At 38.2% G+C, this 21044-nt stretch overlaps 1 protein-coding gene across 6 annotated transcripts in view; it reads right to left on the reverse strand.

Annotated features, from left to right (window-relative positions):
- Positions 1 to 4610: 4610 nt before the first annotated feature.
- LOC137170422 (cingulin) overlaps positions 4611 to 21044 on the reverse strand; it is a 44778-nt gene continuing 28344 nt past the window's right edge. The window contains exons 7-24 of one of the 6 annotated variants that reach the window (XM_067573794.1): positions 20018 to 20539; positions 17891 to 18181; positions 17019 to 17060; positions 16236 to 16334; positions 15187 to 15351; positions 14988 to 15092; positions 14665 to 14723; positions 14137 to 14284; positions 13950 to 14054; positions 12771 to 12923; positions 12353 to 12520; positions 11885 to 12058; positions 10281 to 10370; positions 10092 to 10175; positions 9542 to 9660; positions 8961 to 9069; positions 7965 to 8128; positions 4611 to 7391 (exon numbers count right to left, since the gene is read on the reverse strand). In XM_067573794.1, coding sequence (XP_067429895.1) covers positions 7271 to 7391; positions 7965 to 8128; positions 8961 to 9069; positions 9542 to 9660; positions 10092 to 10175; positions 10281 to 10370; positions 11885 to 12058; positions 12353 to 12520; positions 12771 to 12923; positions 13950 to 14054; positions 14137 to 14284; positions 14665 to 14723; positions 14988 to 15092; positions 15187 to 15351; positions 16236 to 16334; positions 17019 to 17060; positions 17891 to 18181; positions 20018 to 20539 — 2718 coding nt within the window. In that variant the 3' untranslated portion in view covers positions 4611 to 7270. Of the gene's footprint in view, positions 7392 to 7964; positions 8129 to 8960; positions 9070 to 9541; positions 9661 to 10091; positions 10176 to 10280; positions 10371 to 11884; positions 12059 to 12352; positions 12521 to 12770; positions 12924 to 13949; positions 14055 to 14136; positions 14285 to 14664; positions 14724 to 14987; positions 15093 to 15186; positions 15355 to 16235; positions 16335 to 17018; positions 17061 to 17890; positions 18182 to 20017; positions 20540 to 21044 lie in introns of all 6 variants that reach the window. The other 5 variants (XM_067573793.1, XM_067573799.1, XM_067573796.1 and 2 more) reach the window with 5 other exon arrangements.

Genomic DNA, 21044 nt, shown 5'->3' on the forward strand with positions numbered 1-21044 from the left:
GATTGATCTAGAAGAGTCTGATAGCAGCAGCGGCGTGACGTTTCTATGTTGATCAGGCATTCACGAAGGCTTTCTGCAACTCTGCACAAAAAACAAAATACAAATTTTCTGTTTTTATCATCCAAGTCCTGAAATATTCATTTTTTAGCCAGGCTAGTAGCCTGAATCTAGGGATGGCAATGTCAGATGATCAGTTATTTAGTCCACCAGTTCGGTCTAGACTGAAATATTGCAACAACTTTTGGATGGCTATTGGACTACTGGATTACCATAAAATTGTGTACAGACACTCATTGTCCCCAGAGGATTAACCTCACTGACTTTGTTAAACCTCTCACTTTTCTTCTAGTGTTACCATCAGGTTGACATTTGTGGTTCCAAGTGAAATATCTTGACAACTATTGGATGGATTGCCATGGGATTTTTTATGGTTATTTTCCAATGGATAAATTCCAATGACCTTTTTGTTTTTTATTTAAATATCTCAATAACTATTTTGCTGATTGTCATGGAATTTAGTAGAGACATGCATTGTCCCCAGAGGATAAATTGTAATAACTTTGACTTTTGACTTTGTTTGACATTGTAATAACTTTTATCTAGCACCATCATCAAGTCAAAATTTCAGTTTGTCCAACACTTTGGTTTATGACAAAATTCTTGCATAACTTATGACAGTCCCACCAGCCCCAGCTGTTCTTTGTGTTTAGTGCTAATTAGCAATTGTTAGCATGCTAAGAGGCTAAACCATTGACTGTATATAAAGACGGACATCATGGCAGCTCCCCCAAAAGTGAAGCCAAAACAGCTCCATTGCCCCCGGTGGCTGGCTATAGTATAGGTCATAAATCCCCCCACCCCTCCATGTTAGCGGGAGGGATGAGCCAAACTAAAATATCAAAGTTCACGTCAAATACATTTTTCCCAAAGATAGTTTCTGTCACTACATAGTTCTTATCATGCTGAAGTACATCCAAGTACTAATTTTTCTGATAAGTTTGTTCTCAATTAGTTATTTGACAATATAAAAAGGGGGTGTGATGTCATGATTGACAGCTATGACAGCCACTCTCAAACCTCTGTCGGAGGGCTGAGGGGGTGTGTCCTGCTGGCTATCATCCCTGTGCAGACTGTGGCTCCAAATGACTCACTCAAGCAAGATGGCAGCTCCTGGAGAGGAGATATTTTGGCTTCACTTTTACATAGTGGTAGGAAGTGGAGACCTGTCGTCCATATTATACACAATCAATGGGCTAAACTAAGATGGTGAACACCCTATTGTGAGCATGTTGCTATGCTGATGTTAGCATTTATCTCAAATAGTGAACTTGTGCACACAAATTATTACCTTGTTCACAAAGGCTATACAATAACGTAACCTGTATCTTGAATAATACCATATTTCTTGACTTCAGGGGCTCTGTACAGTAGTGCCAACAAATCACTTTTGATGTTGTCAAACTGTGCTGAGTGGGAGGAAAATTGTGGATTTTGAGGCACTATAACAAAATGAATATGTATATTAAATGCATCTTTAACTAAGTAAGTCACTTGAAGAAACTCAAGTAAAAGCCCATTACAGTACTCTGTAGATAAAAGTAGTGATGTAGTAGTAAAAGTATATAGCTGTAAATAAATTAAGTAAATGGCAAAAATGTAACAAAAACAAAGATACAAAGTACTGCAACACTTTTGAAGGGCTGCTAGTTAGTTGTAACAGCTGTTTCTCTGGTTTCCATAGCAGCAAACTCCATGTTGACAAAGGATCTAATGTTCAGGGCAGTGCTGTTATTGTCATACACAATATAACTGTCCCGAGGTCTCTATTTTTACATCAGTGGATGTTCCTCTTAGCTCTCACTTTGTTTTTTTTATGTTTTCTCAGTGGTGACCTCATGATCTGCTTTGACTCTGACATTATGTTATAAATATTACAAACACTCTATGGGGCCAGCAGAGTAAAATATGACTAGTTTTGCTGCTAACTGTAGCTACTTGAATATACAGATTCATCATCAAATTTAAAAGTGCAGTGTGTAGAATTTATAGGCTCCAGTTTTTCCCCTCTAACCTTGGCACGCTAAAGTGGTATTGTGCTAACATTTGTTTGTATGTTAATATTTTACATAACCATACATAAATATGTTAGCATGCTAAATATTAGCTAGGGCTAACACTGTAGCATTTGAAGAAACATTAATTGTTTTATGAAATAATTGAATGAAACTCGAAAAAACATTAGTTTGCTAACATACAAGAAAAACCTTGTGATAGGACACCTTGTTGCTCCCATGAAAAAGAACCAATAAAGTCACAGTAACTACAGGACAGGAACGCCCCGCCATGACAATGACTATCAGATCATAATCAAAATTTCTGACATATTCATAAGACGGCAGCTTTGATGAGAGTTTCCCGACACTGATTCAGCTTCTTTCCTCACATTTCATGAAGTGTGAATTTAATACATACTTCTGTTGCTTTCAAACAGTGTGTCCTGTTTTAGTAAAAATATTAATACATAATAAAATCATTATAAAATGAAAAAAGATGGCTTTTTGGTTATGAAAGTGTTATAAACTGCAACTGAACATGTACAGTATGTTTTGATGAGTATCTTTGTAGAGTCACTTGTTTGCATTTTATTCAGCTAAAGCATTTGCTGTAGATGATGATTGACTGACTTTGCAGTAAATTCATCCAAGCATTGTGAGATCTGACAGCTGATTAAAGATGATTTAGTACTATAAAAACTTTGGAATATGTTGTGTTTGTTGTTTTTGCCTGCAAACAGAACATCACACTTTATCTCTTCACTGGGTGTGTATGTAAGGACACAGCTGGTTAGTCAGAGCTGGCTCATTGATTCAAATAAATAGGCGTTTGTTCAGGTTTTATTATGGTCACCATGTTTAAAAATATCACTGGGTTCCTTTCAGAGTCAGAAGCTGGAATCCCCCACCCCCCCCGCCCAGTTTTGTTTACACTGTTTGTATTGAGAAACGTGGACATCATAATGATTACATTTTCAATTTCACTAAGTCAGATATGTATGTATAACATTCAGTTATATTGCAGTGTTCTAATATTAAGGTAACTCGTACTGTAGATTTAGAAGCATGTCTGGTTTGGTCAGGGTCTAAGTTACTCTGTTACTGCAGCAATTTGGTCCAGGGAGAGAAATCTCCTGACCATTCCTCATGCACCATTACTAGGCACATCTCCACTTGTTCACAAGGGGATGTCTGCTGTGGCACTTGGGTGTTTTTCCTGCTACCATATCAGCTCAAGTTGGCAAGTTCTTTCTTCTGACAAGATGTCCAATTGTTATCCTTTGACCTGTGGAGTTCCTCAAGGCTCAATCCCTGGACCTATATTATTCCACTTCTAGATGGCATTTGTATTATTGCTATGCAGATGATATTCAACTTTCTGTGCAGTATATACAAATCTGATTAGCTCTGAAATTATGCTACTTTACATGCCTTGATGAAATCAGTGTGTGGATGACTCATAAATTTCACAATTAAATTACAACAGCTGTGGAGCCTCACTAAGATGTAGGGGTAAAATCCTTGTAATTACTTGGCTCCACCATATCAGTGATTTGATAACTCTTAACAGATTGTTCATTAATTATTTAGTCAACAGACAGAAAATGAATAGGCAACTATTAATTAAATTGAATCATTGTAAAGACATTTTTATGCATAAATCCAAAAGAGTACCTTGTTCCATCTTCCCAATTGTAACAATTGGCTCTTGAACTGTTGGTTGGACAGAAAAATACATTTGAAGATGTCACCTTTGGATTTTTATGAGCATTTCTCCCCATTTTCTGACATTTCTTAGATCAAAAGATTAATTGGCAATGAAATGAAAATGGGATTATCTGCAGCCTTAATTGAGCATTTTAAAATACAAATTTAAGATCTATTTTTTTCATGAATCATACCTGCCCTTAACTGACTTTAGGCCCCCTACCTGGTGTGTGTTTCATATATTTATTGAAATGTATTTGATCTTCTCTGTTTGTTTGTTTGTTTTTTGTCTTACAGTATCTGTCATTTGTATCTGAGTCACTCTGTAATCCAGGTTTAAGTTTTACTTACAAGAAATTGTAATAGAGTGACATAAAATTTAAAGGACCATACCAGTATGTTCAGTTTTGGCTCCTTAATTACGAACAATTTTGCTAACCATTTTTCAACATATACTGTATAGTTTTGAATTTTTGTATGATTTTTTTTCTTCTATTCCAGGCAGCCATTGATTTCTATTCACTTCAATATGGTATAATCATCAGTAAGAAGACACTTGCTTGAGCTGTGAAACTGATTAATTTGAAAATTCTGCACTGCATTACCTCAAAACAATTATGTAACCCCGACAAAAATAATGCAGACTTGATGTTCACTGTTTCAAGAGTCCTCTTCCCCAAATGACTTTAGACAGTTCTCTAACAACTAGGCAGAAATAGTCATCTGCCTTTTACTTACGGTACAAAATAACAGCTCTTACAGTAAAGTAGCCTCTTTATGTGAAGGTTTTTCATCTACATTTGGAGGAGAATCCATTTTCATAAACAAACACACAAACAATACCCAGAGTTCACAGTGGAGAAGAGTTTATTTAAGAAAGTTCTCACCAAAAGAGAGAATGTGAAAAACAAAAATAAATACCCAAACAGAACATTAGAACCAGCAGAATGTGAAGTGTAGCTATAAAAATAAGTCTGTGTATTTCATTTCTTTTTACATAAAGTATTTGCAGACAGCGTCACTTTCTTTTGTTATGATGAGAGATAAACCAAAACACACTAGTGACACCATCTCCCCGACAGCTGAGAATGTTGTGAAACTTTCAGAGAAAAAACTAAATACACCAACAAATGTAAACATAACAGAGAATCCAAACTGCATCTGAATATTAGCTTCATGTGTTTACAACAGACGTCCCTCAAGCAGAGAACATGCAGAATATCTTCTTAACAGGACCGGCTTCAGTTTACTTTCAACACAGTCAGAAGGAGGAAGTCAGTTTCCTTTAAACTAAAGTATCAAAGAAGCTTTTGGCCATAATCAAACCAGCAACTGATCCTCTGAGGATTTAATGACCCGGCCCTGTTTTTGAGAGAAAAAAAAAACTTTGCTCTAAACTAGAAAACATTGAAACTGTGTTTCTAACATAATAAACTGTTTTTTTCTTCTTCCACACTTTACTAATTTACTAACATACATCTTGTATCCAGACAATATTTACAGATTTATTTTACTTCTGAGAGCTCAAATATCTCAGTTGTTGCACTTTAAACATTTCCAAACGTATTTTGAGTAAACATATTGCTCTCCATCCTGAATTGTTTAGGTGCCCACAGTCAAAGATGCACATTAAACAAAGTGTAAGGTGAGATTTTCTTTTTTTTTACTTTTTTTTTTTTTTTGGTTTTGTTTTCTTTGTTACTAAAAGACCCCAAAATCTTGTCACATAAACAGTTATGTGGGAGGCACAGTGAGTTACGTCAATACAGCAGCAAACCCCCTAAAACACTTGAAAAACTGAGCTCTAAAATCATACATTCCATTCTCTGAAATTATTTTGTCCCGCAAGCGATTGCAAATACAGAAAATTCAATAATCTTCTATAATAAAAACAACAAACACAAAATATTCAATATAAATAATCTCGGAATTGTTTTCTGTGTGTGAATCAAAAACAACTACAATCACATCCAAAAGTGAGATCACTTCTCCACAGTTTCATCTTGTTGTGTGTTGTTACCCTGTAATATGTCAAAAACTGGTGTGGAAAATGTTCAAATACTGCAGCTGGATGTGGCCAGTGCACATTTACATGTGAAACTAAACAACTTTTAACACAGAGAATCCCTCCTTAACAAAGACCTGTCAGCAAAGCTCCATAAAATAAAAAAAAATAAAAAAATGCTGATAAATCTGAGAAGTTTGTAGAATTTGCAAGGAACCAGCAATTCTTTCTTTCTTTTCTAAACGTCATCAAACTCAAGTCTGTCGGAGTCCATTCAGACTTAAAGGCCATAAAGTTTTTGTGCAACTGGATGTATAAATAACAAAATCCAGCTGTCTGTTGTAGCAACTATAAAAACAGATTTCTACCTACACAGTACCTTAATCACATCCTTATCATCACCTTGTTGTCACCAGTAGGTTCTCCCTTTATGTGTGTCAACATCTCCACGTACCAGACTCTTGTACATTCATTTCATGTTCTTTGGTAAACAAGTAGATCATGATTCTAGTGCATGTTTAATGTGATAGAACAGGCTGTATTGATGATGATGAGTCTTTCACAGTGACAGTGAGGCTGAGTCCACCAGGAGCTTCTCTCCACAGCGCCGTTGTTTCTATGTAAATGGATACTGGCTACTGTTGTACTTTATGATGGTGACCAGGAGAGAGCGATACATCAGTAAGGTCTTAATTTCCTAGAAATCCAGGGGAGAAGAATATAATTTGGTACAAATTATATGGAAAATACTGTAGAAGAAGTTCACTTGGTACACTTTCAATGAATCAGTTCAAATGAATTGCTAGCATGATCATGAAAGATCAGTAGGTCTAAAATATCATGCATAAAATGTCATATTTTTGTACAGGCGATGATACAATTCAACATACATGGAGAATAAATATAAAAGGAGCAGTTCTTTCAAGTAAAATTAAGAATTTTGTCTTTGTTTCCCTTATCATCAGTACCAGATTACATAGTTCTTTCCAGGAAACCTTCTAGAGAATTATTAGGAAATTACAGGATCCATCAAATAAAGTAACACCGGTGAAGGAAAAGATCCTGGAGGACATATGCACATCATCACATGTAGCATTTTTGTTCTTATGAAGAAGCCAAAAAACTAACAACACCATTTATTTCCTGTGGCTGAAATGAACATCTGTTGTTATTTCTATGTTCACTCCTGATGAGTGAATATGAGTCAGAGAGCAGAATGTCTCTGGCTCAGGCTTTTGAGAGTTGAACCTTTCATGTTTTGAGCCGCTCCGCAAGGAAACTTTTACTGGAAGAATGTTTTTTCTCTTGTGCAACTTGCAGACACTTCCTGTGTTTTAACTGTAAATAAACTAGTGGTGACAGGTTTAAATAAATGTTACATGTGATCACATCCTATCTGCACTGTCAGTGTAAAGATGTAGCCTGTTTTATGCTTTTTAAAAACATAATGTACATGCTGGTACACACACTTGTTTTGCAATGAGAGATGGTGGAGCGTGACGGTTTAGACTTTGGTGTGGTTGTTTGTTTGTTGCGGCAGCTGCTGATCGTCATCTTCGTCATCGACGCTCAGGTCCAACCGCAGGTTATCCAGAGTCTGACGGATCGACAGAGTCTCCTTACGCCTGGTGAAGACAGAGACAGAGATGATGTTTCTTTACTTTGCCACAGAAATGGTGTGAAGGTAAATAAATAAGAGAGAGGGAAATGAGTATAAATATCATATATTTGTGACTATATTCTGCTGTATAGAAACAGTAGACCCTAAAGAGAGATATTAAAGACTATCTGAGAATTTACATAGTTCTGCCTGTCTAGGAAGATGGAGTTGTATACCACCTGACCAACGTGTGCATGTGTGGAACTGGCATACAGCATAAAAGACATGTACTGTTCTGTCCTCAGACACCTAATTTTTTTATGTGATAATTTTTATGTGAAGTTATTTTATACATTTGTATTGTTTAGGTATAAACAAATCTGACACCAAAAGGTAAATAAAGGTAACAGAGAAAATATGGTTTTTGTTATTTGGGTGAACTGTGTTTTTATTGTTGGCTAATTTAACATTTGGCCAAGGGGCAACAGTTAAAATTAGCTTCTTGGCTACACCAGCACTTTTACACTGATGTTGATTAATGTGCTTTGCCCCTGTAAAAAAGAAAAAAGAATAAATAAAAATAAATGTGTGTATGTACTTTGTCTGCAGGTGTTGGTCCAGCAGCTGCCTCTGCAGTCGCCCGCTGGTCTCTCTCTCCTCAGCCAGCTCTCTCTGGGTGTGGCGGTGCTGCGCCTCCTTCCTGCTCGCGTCTTCCTCCGCCTCATTCAGCTGACGCTTCAGCGTGCGGATCCTCTGGGTCATCTGGAGGACCAATCGCAGAGCTCCGATTAGTTTGGACAGACATATTAAGTGTAACAAAAGAGACATAAAAACACATCTGCTCATTTCATTTGAGGTGCTAGCTGACATGTGTATGAGTCATTATGTCATTATACTGTGTGCATGAGTCATTATCTCATTATACGTACAGTAAATGTCTCTATGCAACCTTTCACTGCATCATATGTTGCTTCAGAATCATACAAATATATCTCTCTTTAAAATGCATCAACTTCTCCGTGTCCAAAAGAGTTGAGGGAACAGAATGCAAAAAAAAAAAAAAAAAAAAAGAAATTTCCAAAAAGAGCCTTACAACATTTTCTCATAAGATAGCAATTCCTAAATTCCTAAAAATCAAATATTCTCAGAAGAATATCCAAGAAAAAAACAACTTGTCAATGTCAACAAACAAGTGAATGTTTCCAAATGGGGAATTGAGATGAAAGGAGAATAAACAAAGAATATGCAAATATTGAAAGTCTAAAAAAGTGTTTGGCATAAACAACAAATCTGCGGTCAGAAAGTTTAAATCAACTTCAAAGTGAGAAATTAGGAATGATTGATCTAGAAATTATAATTTGGAAATGTAGATGAGAAAACCTCATTGGTAAACTATTCACACATGGACTCCTTATGATAATACAAGCTCAGAGCTTCTTCTCAAATCCAGGACACTCTTGAAAAAGATGATTTAAGTGAGGCTTTTTGCTCTGGTTTAATGAAGGTTTAAACAGACTGAAGACACATGATCAGACTGTTTTGCGATGCTGTACTGCCCTCATGTGGGGAGTGTGTGTGCGTGTGTGTGTATTACCAGGTCTTTCTGTTCAGTAGCTACTCTGTGCTCCTCCTCCATCTGATTGTTCAGCTCGTTGATCCTCCTCTCCAGTTTACCGATGGTATTTGCCAGAACAGCTTTGTTCCTGCACAGAACACAAACATATTAGCCAACAACTCACTTTACAGGACTGTAGCAAAAGCTAAGTATTCTGCAAACCATGCTGCTGGGGTTTTTCTACCTTTTCGAGATGCTGTTCTGTACAGAATTGAAATCAATTAGCAGGCTTTTGCAACATTAATGAGTTCTGTAATCCATCACACTTGACATCGAGTTAGTTAATTACTATCAAAGTTACATTATGTGTGGTGTGTGGCGATGTAGCTTAAGTGCAGACTGCTGTTCAATGTGATGGACTACACAACCCAAGCAAGTTTCAGTTGTTTTTCCTTTTTTACAGTTATGAATGGAAACTAATGGCTGTTTGGAAACAGAAATCCAAAAATCTAAAATCTACTGTCCAGCATACATTTGAGAATGGTCAATTAAAATGTAACTTAAACAAAACTGGTAGGTAGAACAGAGGTTTGTTTTTAAAAAAAAGTCACATGACTGACCTCTCCTCAGTCCTCAGAATGTTCTCCAGCTCTTTGACTTTGCTCTCTGTCTTGGAGATGACGTCCTCCTGAACTCTGGAGCTCTGAAGCTCCTCCACCTCCATACGCAGCTCACGGAACTACACATACACACACACACACACACACATACACACACACACATACATACACAGATATTTTATTAGAGACTAGGTATTAAAAGCACTTTACCCTCTATCCTTTTGTTCCATGATTCTTAATAATTTACATGCTTACACATGAAGTTTTACAACAATGTTCTTGATATCATCTAAGGTATCTTTATATTTGTTTATGTGTTTATACTCAAAAAGTGAATATTGGTTGTGATACCCTTCTCTTATTTTTCAAACTCTTAAATATCCAGTATACGTCTAAGGAGTTTGAATAACAGAGACAGAGAGAGGTGTTGAGAAAAAGGGATGTCATTGACAGAGATCAAAAGGTCTAACTGTGTTAAGTGTAGATAAAAAAAGAGATGATACATACACACACACACACACACACACACACACACACACACACACAGTACCTGTCTCTCCATGGTGGCCTTCTCAGTTTCCAGCTGGTCGTTCAGATCTTTCTCCTGAATCAGCTTCAGTTGCAGCTGCTCGGTCTGACAGCAAAGGTGGATATGTGTCAATAACCAACAAAATCACATCAGTCAAACTGAATAATGAATATTTTCAGTTTACTCATTGTGTGTTTTCAGTGTGTTTACCTGTTCGATAGCTCTCTTGTGCTTGGCGGCCCATCTCTGCTCACTGTCTTGCAGCTCCTCCAGATCACTCTCCAGGTCGATTATCTTCTCCTGAGAGAGACAGTCGCAAAATAATAAGTCATCATTCAAACAACTCCACTTAACTTTTTTCAAACAGCTTCTGATCTGAGGTCACTCTCTCATGATGACAACTGTTTGTCGTCTCATCAGCAGAACACACTCAGGTTATTTAGAAATGGGACAGATTAAGTATCTTTAGAAATAGCTACATGATGAATATTTGGGATTATGGAATTAGCGCGCTGATTGCTAAACAGGATTTGCATAATTAATACCCCATTAACCCCAAACTCTGATGGTTTGCATGACTGATTAATTCAAGTGGACATCTCTCTGTTTGAATGATTAGGTCATGTGAGTAAAACACTGTGTGGATCCTCTGATCTGTGGCTGGAAATAGAAAGATGGAAAACTCAGGAAATGGAAAAAAATAGTTGCTATTTTTTAAAATTTATCCAAAACAGAAAAAAAGTGTTTGAACTAAATTATTCTTTAATTACAGATATCTTTTTGTCACTGTCAGCCTGATTAGCAGTTTGCAATCCTACACAGGTTAATCATTTTTGTGTTGATGCTGCTCATAGCTGAGATTTATACTGATATTTAATGTATTTATAGGAGCAGTCTGGTGATATTCTATATTTTCCTCATGTTCAACAAATCCCATAAAAAGAACAAAGAAGTATTGTGTGTGTATCTACATCATAACATATCTCATTCCTCTGTGCTTTGGAGCTCCAAAGTGATTGAAAACACATCAGTCAGCCACACTGTTGCACTGTGACATGTTCCCTCATTACCATGAACACACACATTTTTGACACGTCATTTTCAGTCCCACACACACCATCCTGCTGCTGTAAATACTCACTAGAGCTCCAAATGTGTATTAATCTGCTGCTGAAAATAGTCCCCAATAAATACACAACTTTCTCCTGGTTGAGTAACGTTTGCTCAAAGCTACAGTGGCCAGCAGTTTAAGGACACAGCAAGCCTTTTTAAAAAATGAATCTATGTGTCAGCTGCTTATATTTGTACGATTTACATTTGGAACAAATGTGTTTGGGGCTGAGAACAAGGTAGGAAAGTCAGGGTATTGAGAGACTAACTAATACATGTTTGGTTTTGTTTTTTTCATGTTGACAATAAGAAAAAAACATAGAATAATGTCAGCCTTAATTACTTTAAGTGTTTCCCAGAGAAATATGGTGCAAAAGCATCTGAAGCAGTATTTATCCATCATTCCATTTTCTTTTCAAATTTCCTAGAAATGTATATTATGTGATTCAATTTTTCGCTTTAAAGCCTTTAAAAAAAAGCGCACAATAGACAGTTGACATGAAATGAGGGGACAGGTGGGAGTATGTGGTCAATGTGTTAAACCCCCAGGCCACCAGGACAACCTTATTCCTCTGTTTTTAATACTTTTACAATATATTCTAGCACATAAGCACTTTGAAACTGTCTATGAATTGTGAGATATTAATTAATTAACTAATAATTGAAACCAGAACCTGAGCCTGTTTGAGTTTATGGATCAATACCTGAAACTGTTTGACTTGTTTGGCCAGGTCATCTTTGGCCTGGTTGGTGCTGTGCAGCTCCATTTGGAGGTCGTCCACTGTCCTCTCCGCCTGCTTACACTGCAGCTGTATCCTCTCTCTCAGCTGGATCTCTTCCTCCAGCGTCCGCTCCTTATCAATCAGCTTACCAGACACCTGCACGCAAAGACGGGAAAACACACAGATCCTGAGGCTGCATTCATACCAAAGATGTTCTCAGCCTTTATTCGAAGGAAGTTTTTCATCTCTTAGTTTCATTTATCCAATGACATTGAATCAAGATGACACCAAATAACCAAGATGCTAGAAAATGTAACAGGCTACTTTAGCATGTTAGAGTGGCATGCTTAAATTGATTATATTAGTGTATTACAGTATGTCTTGAAGTACAGCTGAGGCTGACGGGAATTCATTCTGTCGTGAACTCAAGTGTTGTACAAGTGGAAATACCTCTCCCTGCAGTCTGTTCACGAGAGCCTGTAGTCTCTGCAGCTCCTGGTCCTTCTCCAGCAGAGACTCCTCCAGCTCTTCCACCCTCAGCTGAGCGTCCTCACGCAGCTTCTGCTGCAGGTTCATCTGTGCTGCAGACTGCGTGGACACCTGCAGGGCCTCGCTCAGCTGGAAACACACAGAAACACATCTGTAACTGCACACACAAACACATACACTCACTTGTGATTACCAGCACAGCTCTAAACAACCTTCCTTCATAGGAGCATGATAGTGTCTATTGTATGGATTCCCTGAGAAAAATGTGTTTGGAAATAAAGATTCAATCCTTGTTTGTTCACTAAAATTTGACTGATTAGTGGAATTATACTTTGACATTTTCTGGTTTTCCTTTGGCCAAATGAAACTGTCTCTGTACCTCGGTCTCCAGTCTGTGAATGGTGTTGTTGAGATCAGACGATCTCTTGTCTCTGGTGTCTTTGTCGACCTCCAGCTCCTCCAGCTGTCTCTCTGCCAGCCACAACTTCTCAGCCAGTGTCTTAGCGTGCTGCGTCTGCTTCTCTAGGCTCTCCTGAACACACACACACACACAAACACACACACACAGTTCAGAGCTCTGCTTCCTCATACAGCATGTGTGTGTTACTGTTTGACTGTTGGAGATTCCCATAAACACCTGAATACACCAGTAAGAGGGGGTTTTGGAAACAGCTCATGCTCACAATTGCTTTCCTACGCTGACAAATAAATCCAGGCATGATGTCGTGATAGATTATCTGAAACTGAGCTGAAAAGATTCATGGAGAACAGCTACAGTATGATGTTTTGACATCATGTCTTCATCTTTTTCAAAAATAGTGTGTGCCTCCTTGCCAGTGCATATGGGGATGTGCATACACTATGTCGTAGCTGAAACATTTAAAATCGATTGTTATATTTGGTCCTGAGAGTTTTACGCTTGTCTGGAATCTGCAACTATTTCATTGTGAAAAATGAAAACAGGAGATTCTGCAGTTTTTTTTAAAGAAACTTGATTACCTTGTTACCACTGTCTTGTCAAACTGTGATATTTCAGAGTTTTTCACGGTAAAATATCAACTTTTACAATTATTTATTGAATAAAAATATTATTGAATATAAAATAATATATTTCAAGATGTATTTTCATTTTTACCACTGCTGTACTTGACTCCAACAGGATGTAAAGAAGCTTTTAGTTGAACTTTACAGCCTTCGTTATTTTCTTGTCTGTGTTCTGGTATAAAATTGTATCTCTGCACAGAATGTGATGCTTTTTTTATATTCGTTTAATTATAATGAACATAGATGATAAAAGCAATTTTGTTTCTGCATGTGTTTCAGGTTCCACTGTGATCTGAAGCATCAGTCAGCACACATTTGTGTTTGTTATCTAACTGCAGGTGTGTATTCTGACCTTTAGTCCAGGGTTTCACTATTATATATTATATCACACATAGATTTAAGGGTGCACATTTTGTCATTTTCACAGTCTTCACAAAGTCTTTTTACACATGGTTCTGCAGCTTTCATTCTCTCTAGTTTTTGATTTTGGTTGCAGTTGTGTAACTCAGCGTACCTCAGCGTCCTGGATCTTGTTTTTGAGGGACTGCTGGAGGAAGTTAAAGGCGTACTCCTGAGTGTTGGCCTCCACCATCAAGTCCCGGGCCTGCTTCACCTCAATCTGCACACAACAAGACAAGAGTCATCATCCAAACACATGCATAACTATAGCATCATCCATCTATCCATCCATCTCTTCACACCTCCATCTCTCTGTATTTCTCTCCCATGGATTGACTCTCTCTCTCCATCTCCACCATCTGCTCTCTCATCCTCTTCATCTCAATGTTCAGCTGAGTGTTAGTCCTCAGCAGGTCCTCATTATTCACCAGCAGGCCACGCATCTCAAACCTTCAGAGAGAGACATTTATCAGACTGTTATGTGTCAAACTTTGGGTTTACACTGAGACCACAGAGAGGAGAGAAGGCAAAGAACGAGAGGAGTTCAAGAGTAACTTAATACCGTCTCACTACAGTAAAAAAACAGTGAACTAAGGGTGTGATGAGTACACTGTTACATCACTTGTGGGCATGGTTACAGGTGCAAAAAGGCTTAAAACTTTCAAGAGAAACTTAAAGGGAAACTCCACTGTACTCTTTTAATGACATTAGAAAGAGAAAAATTAGACCAAACAGGGAGGACAACAGGAAAGACAGCAAGTAGAAAGACAGACAAAAAGAAAAAGTGAGCAGGCAAACATGCAAACAGGAAAAAAGGAATAATTTCTGACCTGATCTGGTTCCTCTCCTTCTCCATTTCCACACTCTCTGCCTCCAGGAACTGGTTACGCTGGAGAGGACATGCAGTACACACCATCAAATATATTGTTATATATATATCCATCTAGAGTAACAATAGGTTCAAATCCCAAAACCTCTTAATGCTTCAGCATCATCTAGCCGACATTCTGGCTCAATATTCTGGCTGAAGACTAGTGCTAGGTCTGCTGAAATAGTCTTGTTAATATTACAGATCTTTAAAGCTTCATGTATCAGCGCCCTTCTCTCAAGCCTCAACCATGGTCTGGCATCCATATGACACTATGAGCCCTACCTTCTGGCAGGCGCCCAGCTGTTTGGTCAACTCCTCTATGTAGTCTTTTTTATTCGGCACCCCCAGAGTCGCAGAGCGCATGCTGTAGTGGGTGGTGGGTATCACCTGCGGCAACGAAAATATATATATGAAGATGAAAGTAAAGTGTGGAAGAGGTGATAAGAGTGTGTGTTATCTGTGTGTGTTTCAGTAAACGTACAGTGTTGTTGACCTCAGTCCTCCTCTTCATCAGGGTATCGTAGGCGGAGAATCGGGTCCGGGGAGAGATGAGGGTGGGTGTGGTCATGCCCACAGGACTGCTGCTACGACTGTTGAAGCTATACAGGTTCATCTCTGAGGTGGAAGGAGACAGACCACCCTGCCCCTGCTGAGGAGGAGGGGGGCACGGAGGAGGCTCAGTAACCTTGACTTTACATTCTATTTAAAATATCAGTCCTGCTGTTGAAAAAATCTGACAAAATATTGTACGTATTTGAAGGGGTTTCCTTGGTAAACCCAAATTTTACTAATTTAGTCAGTTTGAAATCAGTTTATCATGTTTATTTTACATTAAAGGAGACAGAATTTACACACTTCCAGATCTATAATTATATTCTGGGTCTCTACTGGAATATATTTGCATGTTTTACAGTTAAAAAAAACTCCTTTTTTAAAGTCTCTTTATGCAGCCCCTCAGTTCAGCCTCTGTCTGAAACAGGTGGTTTTAGCTCCTCTCTCTTTAAGGCCCGCCTCCCAATTGTTCTGATTGGTTAGCTTTCGGAAGCTGTGTCATGGCTGATTTACGCCACTCGGGAGGCTACGTCACAAATATGAAACAATCTATAGTAGCAGGATTTCACTACTTTTTTTCGTTCTTTACTTTAAATGTCAAATTCTCAAATACAGCTGTACATGTTTGAGCGAAAATCCACTCAGAAATATGTGAGTGTACAACACATACAACACATGGAAAGACCTTAACAAATGTCACAAATGAAGCATTCAGAGCAGGTTGAAGCCCTGGCTTTTGATATGCAGGGAGCATTTCTACATGCATTCAAGTTTTGGAACTTTGACCATGTTCAGCACATGTGTAGACATCCGACATCATAATAGTATATAAATGACAGAAAATCACTAAAAGCATAATATGGCCTCTTTAAGATTACTTCTAAAGCTAGAAAACTGAGGCACTAAAACAAACAAAGTAATCTATATAACACAACATTGTAATAAGACACATTTTCCTTTTACTACCACATTACAAACCTTGAACTCAGACATCCGGTACATGGGGTTGTAATCCATGGAGATGGCTGTGCTGTAGGGACTGTTGAACACTCTGGGAGGGCTGTCAACAACACCCTGCTGTAAACAAACAACACAACACCGATGTCATACCACCAATCAATAATGAAAGAAAACAGAGAGAGAAGGAAAACAGAAAGAAAGGACAAGAACCAAAAATCTCTTCAAGTGCACAGTGAGGGCAAATTCATAAGCGCAGGTGTAGCCAAGATTGTTGCTTTGCTGAATTTGGTTCTCATTTCAATATATGAGCAGAAATAATGAGAAGCAAGACTGCAGCAAAGACAGTGTTTTAAACTGCTACAATGCTGTGCAACAACCCTGTTAATGTAATGCATTTTAACACTGAAACACCATGATTATTACAAAAACAGGAAAAAATTATACTAATGGTAGCTAAACAATTATACTAAAATACATTCATTACTTTAACAGGATGGTGACATAGCTGTAAATTACAAATGATTACATGTGGTGAATTATTGTTGATCGAGTCAGTTTTAATTTATTTGAAACAGATGCTCATATATGATAGTAAATACTTGTATTTAGTGAACCATGCCATATTGCCAGTTTGCATGAAAGGTGCCTTTAAAATAGTTGATTACATTAGATTAGAGACTTGTGACTGTGCATAAATCTGAGTTTCTCAATCATAATTGAACTTGACAAAAAAGGATCTAAAAACAGAGTAAAAGGCCGGAAGAAGTTGAGAATAGGCAAACAGGACGGCCAATAAGAAACCTGATGTTTGTGTTCTCTCCAGGAGATGTTGATGTTCAATGACTGGAAAGGAAACATTTTTATCATTATATTAATGCTAAATTAGACATCAGTCACTTTAACAGGATTATGACATTAAAAGCTGTAAATTACAAAGACTTACATGTTCTAAGTTATCGCTGAGTCATGTGAGTCAGTGTAGTTACTTGCAGTAGTAAATAACTACACTAATAAAGGATACATTTCTATTTTTGTCATTTGCTGATTATTACAATGTTAACTTAGTCATGTTACAATGTCAAATTAAAGGTGCCATATCTATTTTTTTTTTTTAAAAGATGGATTTAACATGAATAGATGCAGGATATAGGAGTTCTTAAATTTACATTACATCACTAACTGTTTGAGGTCTTGGGAATTTGAGGATCTAAAAAACAAACAAGGTAAAAAGCCAGAAAAGGATGAGGAAATAGAGAAAAACCTTGTGATTTCCACAATGGAAAAGATCTCCACTTTTCCAAGTAAATGATGTTTATTATTGAGTCCCAAAAGTCTAATTCCTTGAAGTGAATATCAGCATTTTGGAACAAGACAGAATACTGGAATAAAGGAAAATGGCACTTAAATTTAACAACACTGGCAGAAGAAAATAAGACTTTTTGGTTTGAAAATGACCTGGTTAGATGGAAATGTTTGCAGTGCACAGCCATAACAGACCTTAAGTCTGTGTTTTGTCCAGGAGATGGCACTGTTTAATAACTGGTTCAGTGTTTCTGAATTCATTGCTGTTCAGCAGTAAAACAGAATGTGATTATCATAAAAACTATCTCTAATCTCGCTGATCTGAATCACATACACATTCTCACACAAAGTCCCTGGTCCACCTCACCCACCCGATCAGACATAGTGTCCCAGTCCCGCGAGGCCAGGGACTCTAGAGACCCTCGAAAGTGGTTCGTCCCCAGCCGGGAGGTCTCCCATCGTGCTGGCCTTGGGCTGCTCTCCCCCACCGACCCGCTGCTTCCTGGACCATCTGCATCCCTGCTACTCAACCCGTTGGTCTTCAGCTCGTTGTTGAGGAACAGCTGATATTTTGGGTTCTGGGTGGTTGGCGCCAATTTGGGTGTGGAGGGCTCCTCCTCTGATGGGCTGTCCAGCTGCTTGTTTGAATCTAATTCAGACTCCTGGAGGAGATAGGATGAAGGTTGGGAAAGGGGGATGAAATAAACCTGGAAGAAGGGGTGAACACACTCATGATGTGCACATAAATACGCTGATTATCCTAGGTACAGAGACATAATGACACTGACACTGAGGTACAATATATTATAGGGGAAAGTAAGAGAGAAGTTATTTGAAGTGCAAGGAAACTAAAAAAAATAGCAAGTTGAAAAAAGTGAGTTGACACAATGATTTAACTTTATCAGGGGAAAAAAAAGGAAAATTAATGAAAACCAGGTTGCACAACTCTACCTGTGTAACACACATATTTTAAGCTATAGTGCTTTTATCAAGGTGCTAAATGAGGCTTCTTTAAAGCTGCATTTACTGACTTTTGTGGCCACTAAGGGGCTAATGGCGCCACCACAAGCTGACAGACATACATCACTGAAATATTATCAGCTTGTATTTTGGGTCATGTGCCTACTTCCACATCCAGCAGACACAGAGCAAAGTGATCATCCCATTGGACTTGTGTCCACCTGATGAATGTAAGTTCAATATTCATTCTCCTTTTAGCCGAGTTTTGGTCTTCATCAACTGGGAAAATATACTTCAGCTGCTAAATGCTGGGAAGGTGGCAGTGGATTTATCAGAGCTTGTTTGCTGAGAACTGCTCCTTGCTGCTGGTGGAAATGAAGTTGATTACAATGCCAGACAGAAGTAAACAGTAAATGTGCTGTACAACCAAAACTATGAGCTAAAAGATGTTCAAACACTCTGTAGAGCTGCAGAGTTAGTGATAATTCTCTACTATTCTACTCTTTGCTACAACTTACATGAAGGGAAATTATCAAAAAAAACTTTTGGGAATTTGGGAGAAGACTTGATTTTTTAAAAATGTATTTCAAGGAAGAGGTGTGCAATTCATATCACTTAGGATGACTCAGACAAGAATCATGACTCATACAGTAAAGTACAAAAAGACTTGCACAACTTTACCACCAATGATTCATGACTTCACTTGGACTTTTGCCTCTTGACTTGTAATGTCTTCTCCCAACACCCAAAGAATAAAATTGATGTAACTATGTAACTCTTTATTTTCCTGACAACATACAAGGAAAAGGTGTGTTTGGCAGTGTAGACAGAACAATAGACACAATAGAAGACTTGGACTTGGCTTGGAACTTGTTGAACTTGACTCAGGATGTCACAGCCACAATTGAGACTTACTTGTGAGAAAACAATGACTTTTATTTTATGGTACTTTTAGGCATCAACTGTTCCTCCATAAAGTTTGCATTTTACTTTGTGTGTGATGTCTTCATTTGAAACTGATGAAAATTGAAGTTATTTTGCTCATACTGCAGATAATATGCCACAAAGCCACATTAAGCTGCTGGACTCCTGGTTTCACCACAAGTGTGATTGTCAAACAGAAACTCAAGCAAACAAGTTTTATCCATCCCAATCATATTTCATGCAGTATAAATCAACACAGTCATAGCATGAAGGTTATTATTATTATTATTATTTTGGGCCAAAGACAAAAATGGCAACATGTGAACAGGGAAACAATCAAAGAGAAGAGTGAGAGTTAGATCTGGGAGTGAATCTGAAGGAATTTTGATTGGTACGATTGTAGAGGACATGCTTTAGTGCCTCGCCGTGGTTTCATGCTTTCGAGTCATCATGTTGATTGAGTACGGTGCTTTAATCATGCAAAGAGATGCATTTAAAAAACCTGCAGTGCCATGCTGTCATGCTGTCTTCACGCAAAGAAGATGCACAACTTTTGGTCTCATGCAAGGACGGTCGATCGGTTGGGAGTTTTTTTGTTTGTTTTTTTTGCTTACCGATCCCATGCCAGAGTCAGCAACTGAGTCTCTACCAGAGTCTGTGGTTTGTGTTTTGCTCCTTGCATCTGAATCAGCCTTCTCAATGCTGCCTCCTACTGGACAGTCGATTCTTGCAGTTATCTGACTAGTTCTTCTGCCACTTTGAGCCCATGCGACCTCGTTCTGATTGGTTTCCCTGAACGGAGGAGTCACAGTAATTCTGGGAATTGGACTCTCGTCTTTTCTACTGATGCTCGGTGTGGATGGACTCGACTTGGACTTTGGAGACTCAAGAGCCTTAGTGGATGTAAACTTTGGGACTTGTCCTACTCCAGAAGAAGGGCTTTGTGGGGAACCAGAAGAATAGATGTGATCCGGACCCGAGAATTTACTGATCAGGTCTTTAATGCTGCCGGCTCTGCGCAGATTTGAACTACGTGAGAGGCCTGCAGCTGGTTTCTTCTCACTGACTCTCCAGGCCTGCCCTGCCTCTTCTTTGTTGGTGGTTTGGTGAGGACTAAGAGGTGACTTAGGTGCATGCTGAAAGAGGCGGACACAATAACAGATTCCCCAAAAAAAAGTTAAGCAGGAGTCTGAGTCATGAAGTCATAAAGTCTATTAGACCAATGTGAGCAATGTTGCAAATCAATTAGCAAGGCGTTTTTTTTTGGCAATGTTGAATAATTTGATGACAGTAAATTTACATAAACACTAAGGAAATCTTCAATGAGCTGTTAGATCCAAACACATCATTCCTTTTATTTAAATTTACACTTGAAATGACTTCCTGACCCTGAAAGCAGCACTTCAAAATCAAGTCTCTAACTCTGTGACCTTTGTGTTCTTCTCTCTGTCTCTGTCTTGACAGTGTGTAGATGTTGACTGTTGAAATGCATACATAATGACATGAAGCTCAGTGTGTGTGTGCGTGTATGTGTATGCGTATGCGTGTTATATCCTGACACAAATCCCTCTTGAGAAACTGCAACATCTGCTCGCTCATCTGAAAAATCACCCCCTCCCCCAACACAACACCCCACTTTCT

The sequence above is a fragment of the Thunnus thynnus genome, chromosome 19, assembly GCF_963924715.1.
Source record: "Thunnus thynnus chromosome 19, fThuThy2.1, whole genome shotgun sequence".
Taxonomy (NCBI): Eukaryota; Metazoa; Chordata; class Actinopteri; order Scombriformes; family Scombridae; genus Thunnus; species Thunnus thynnus.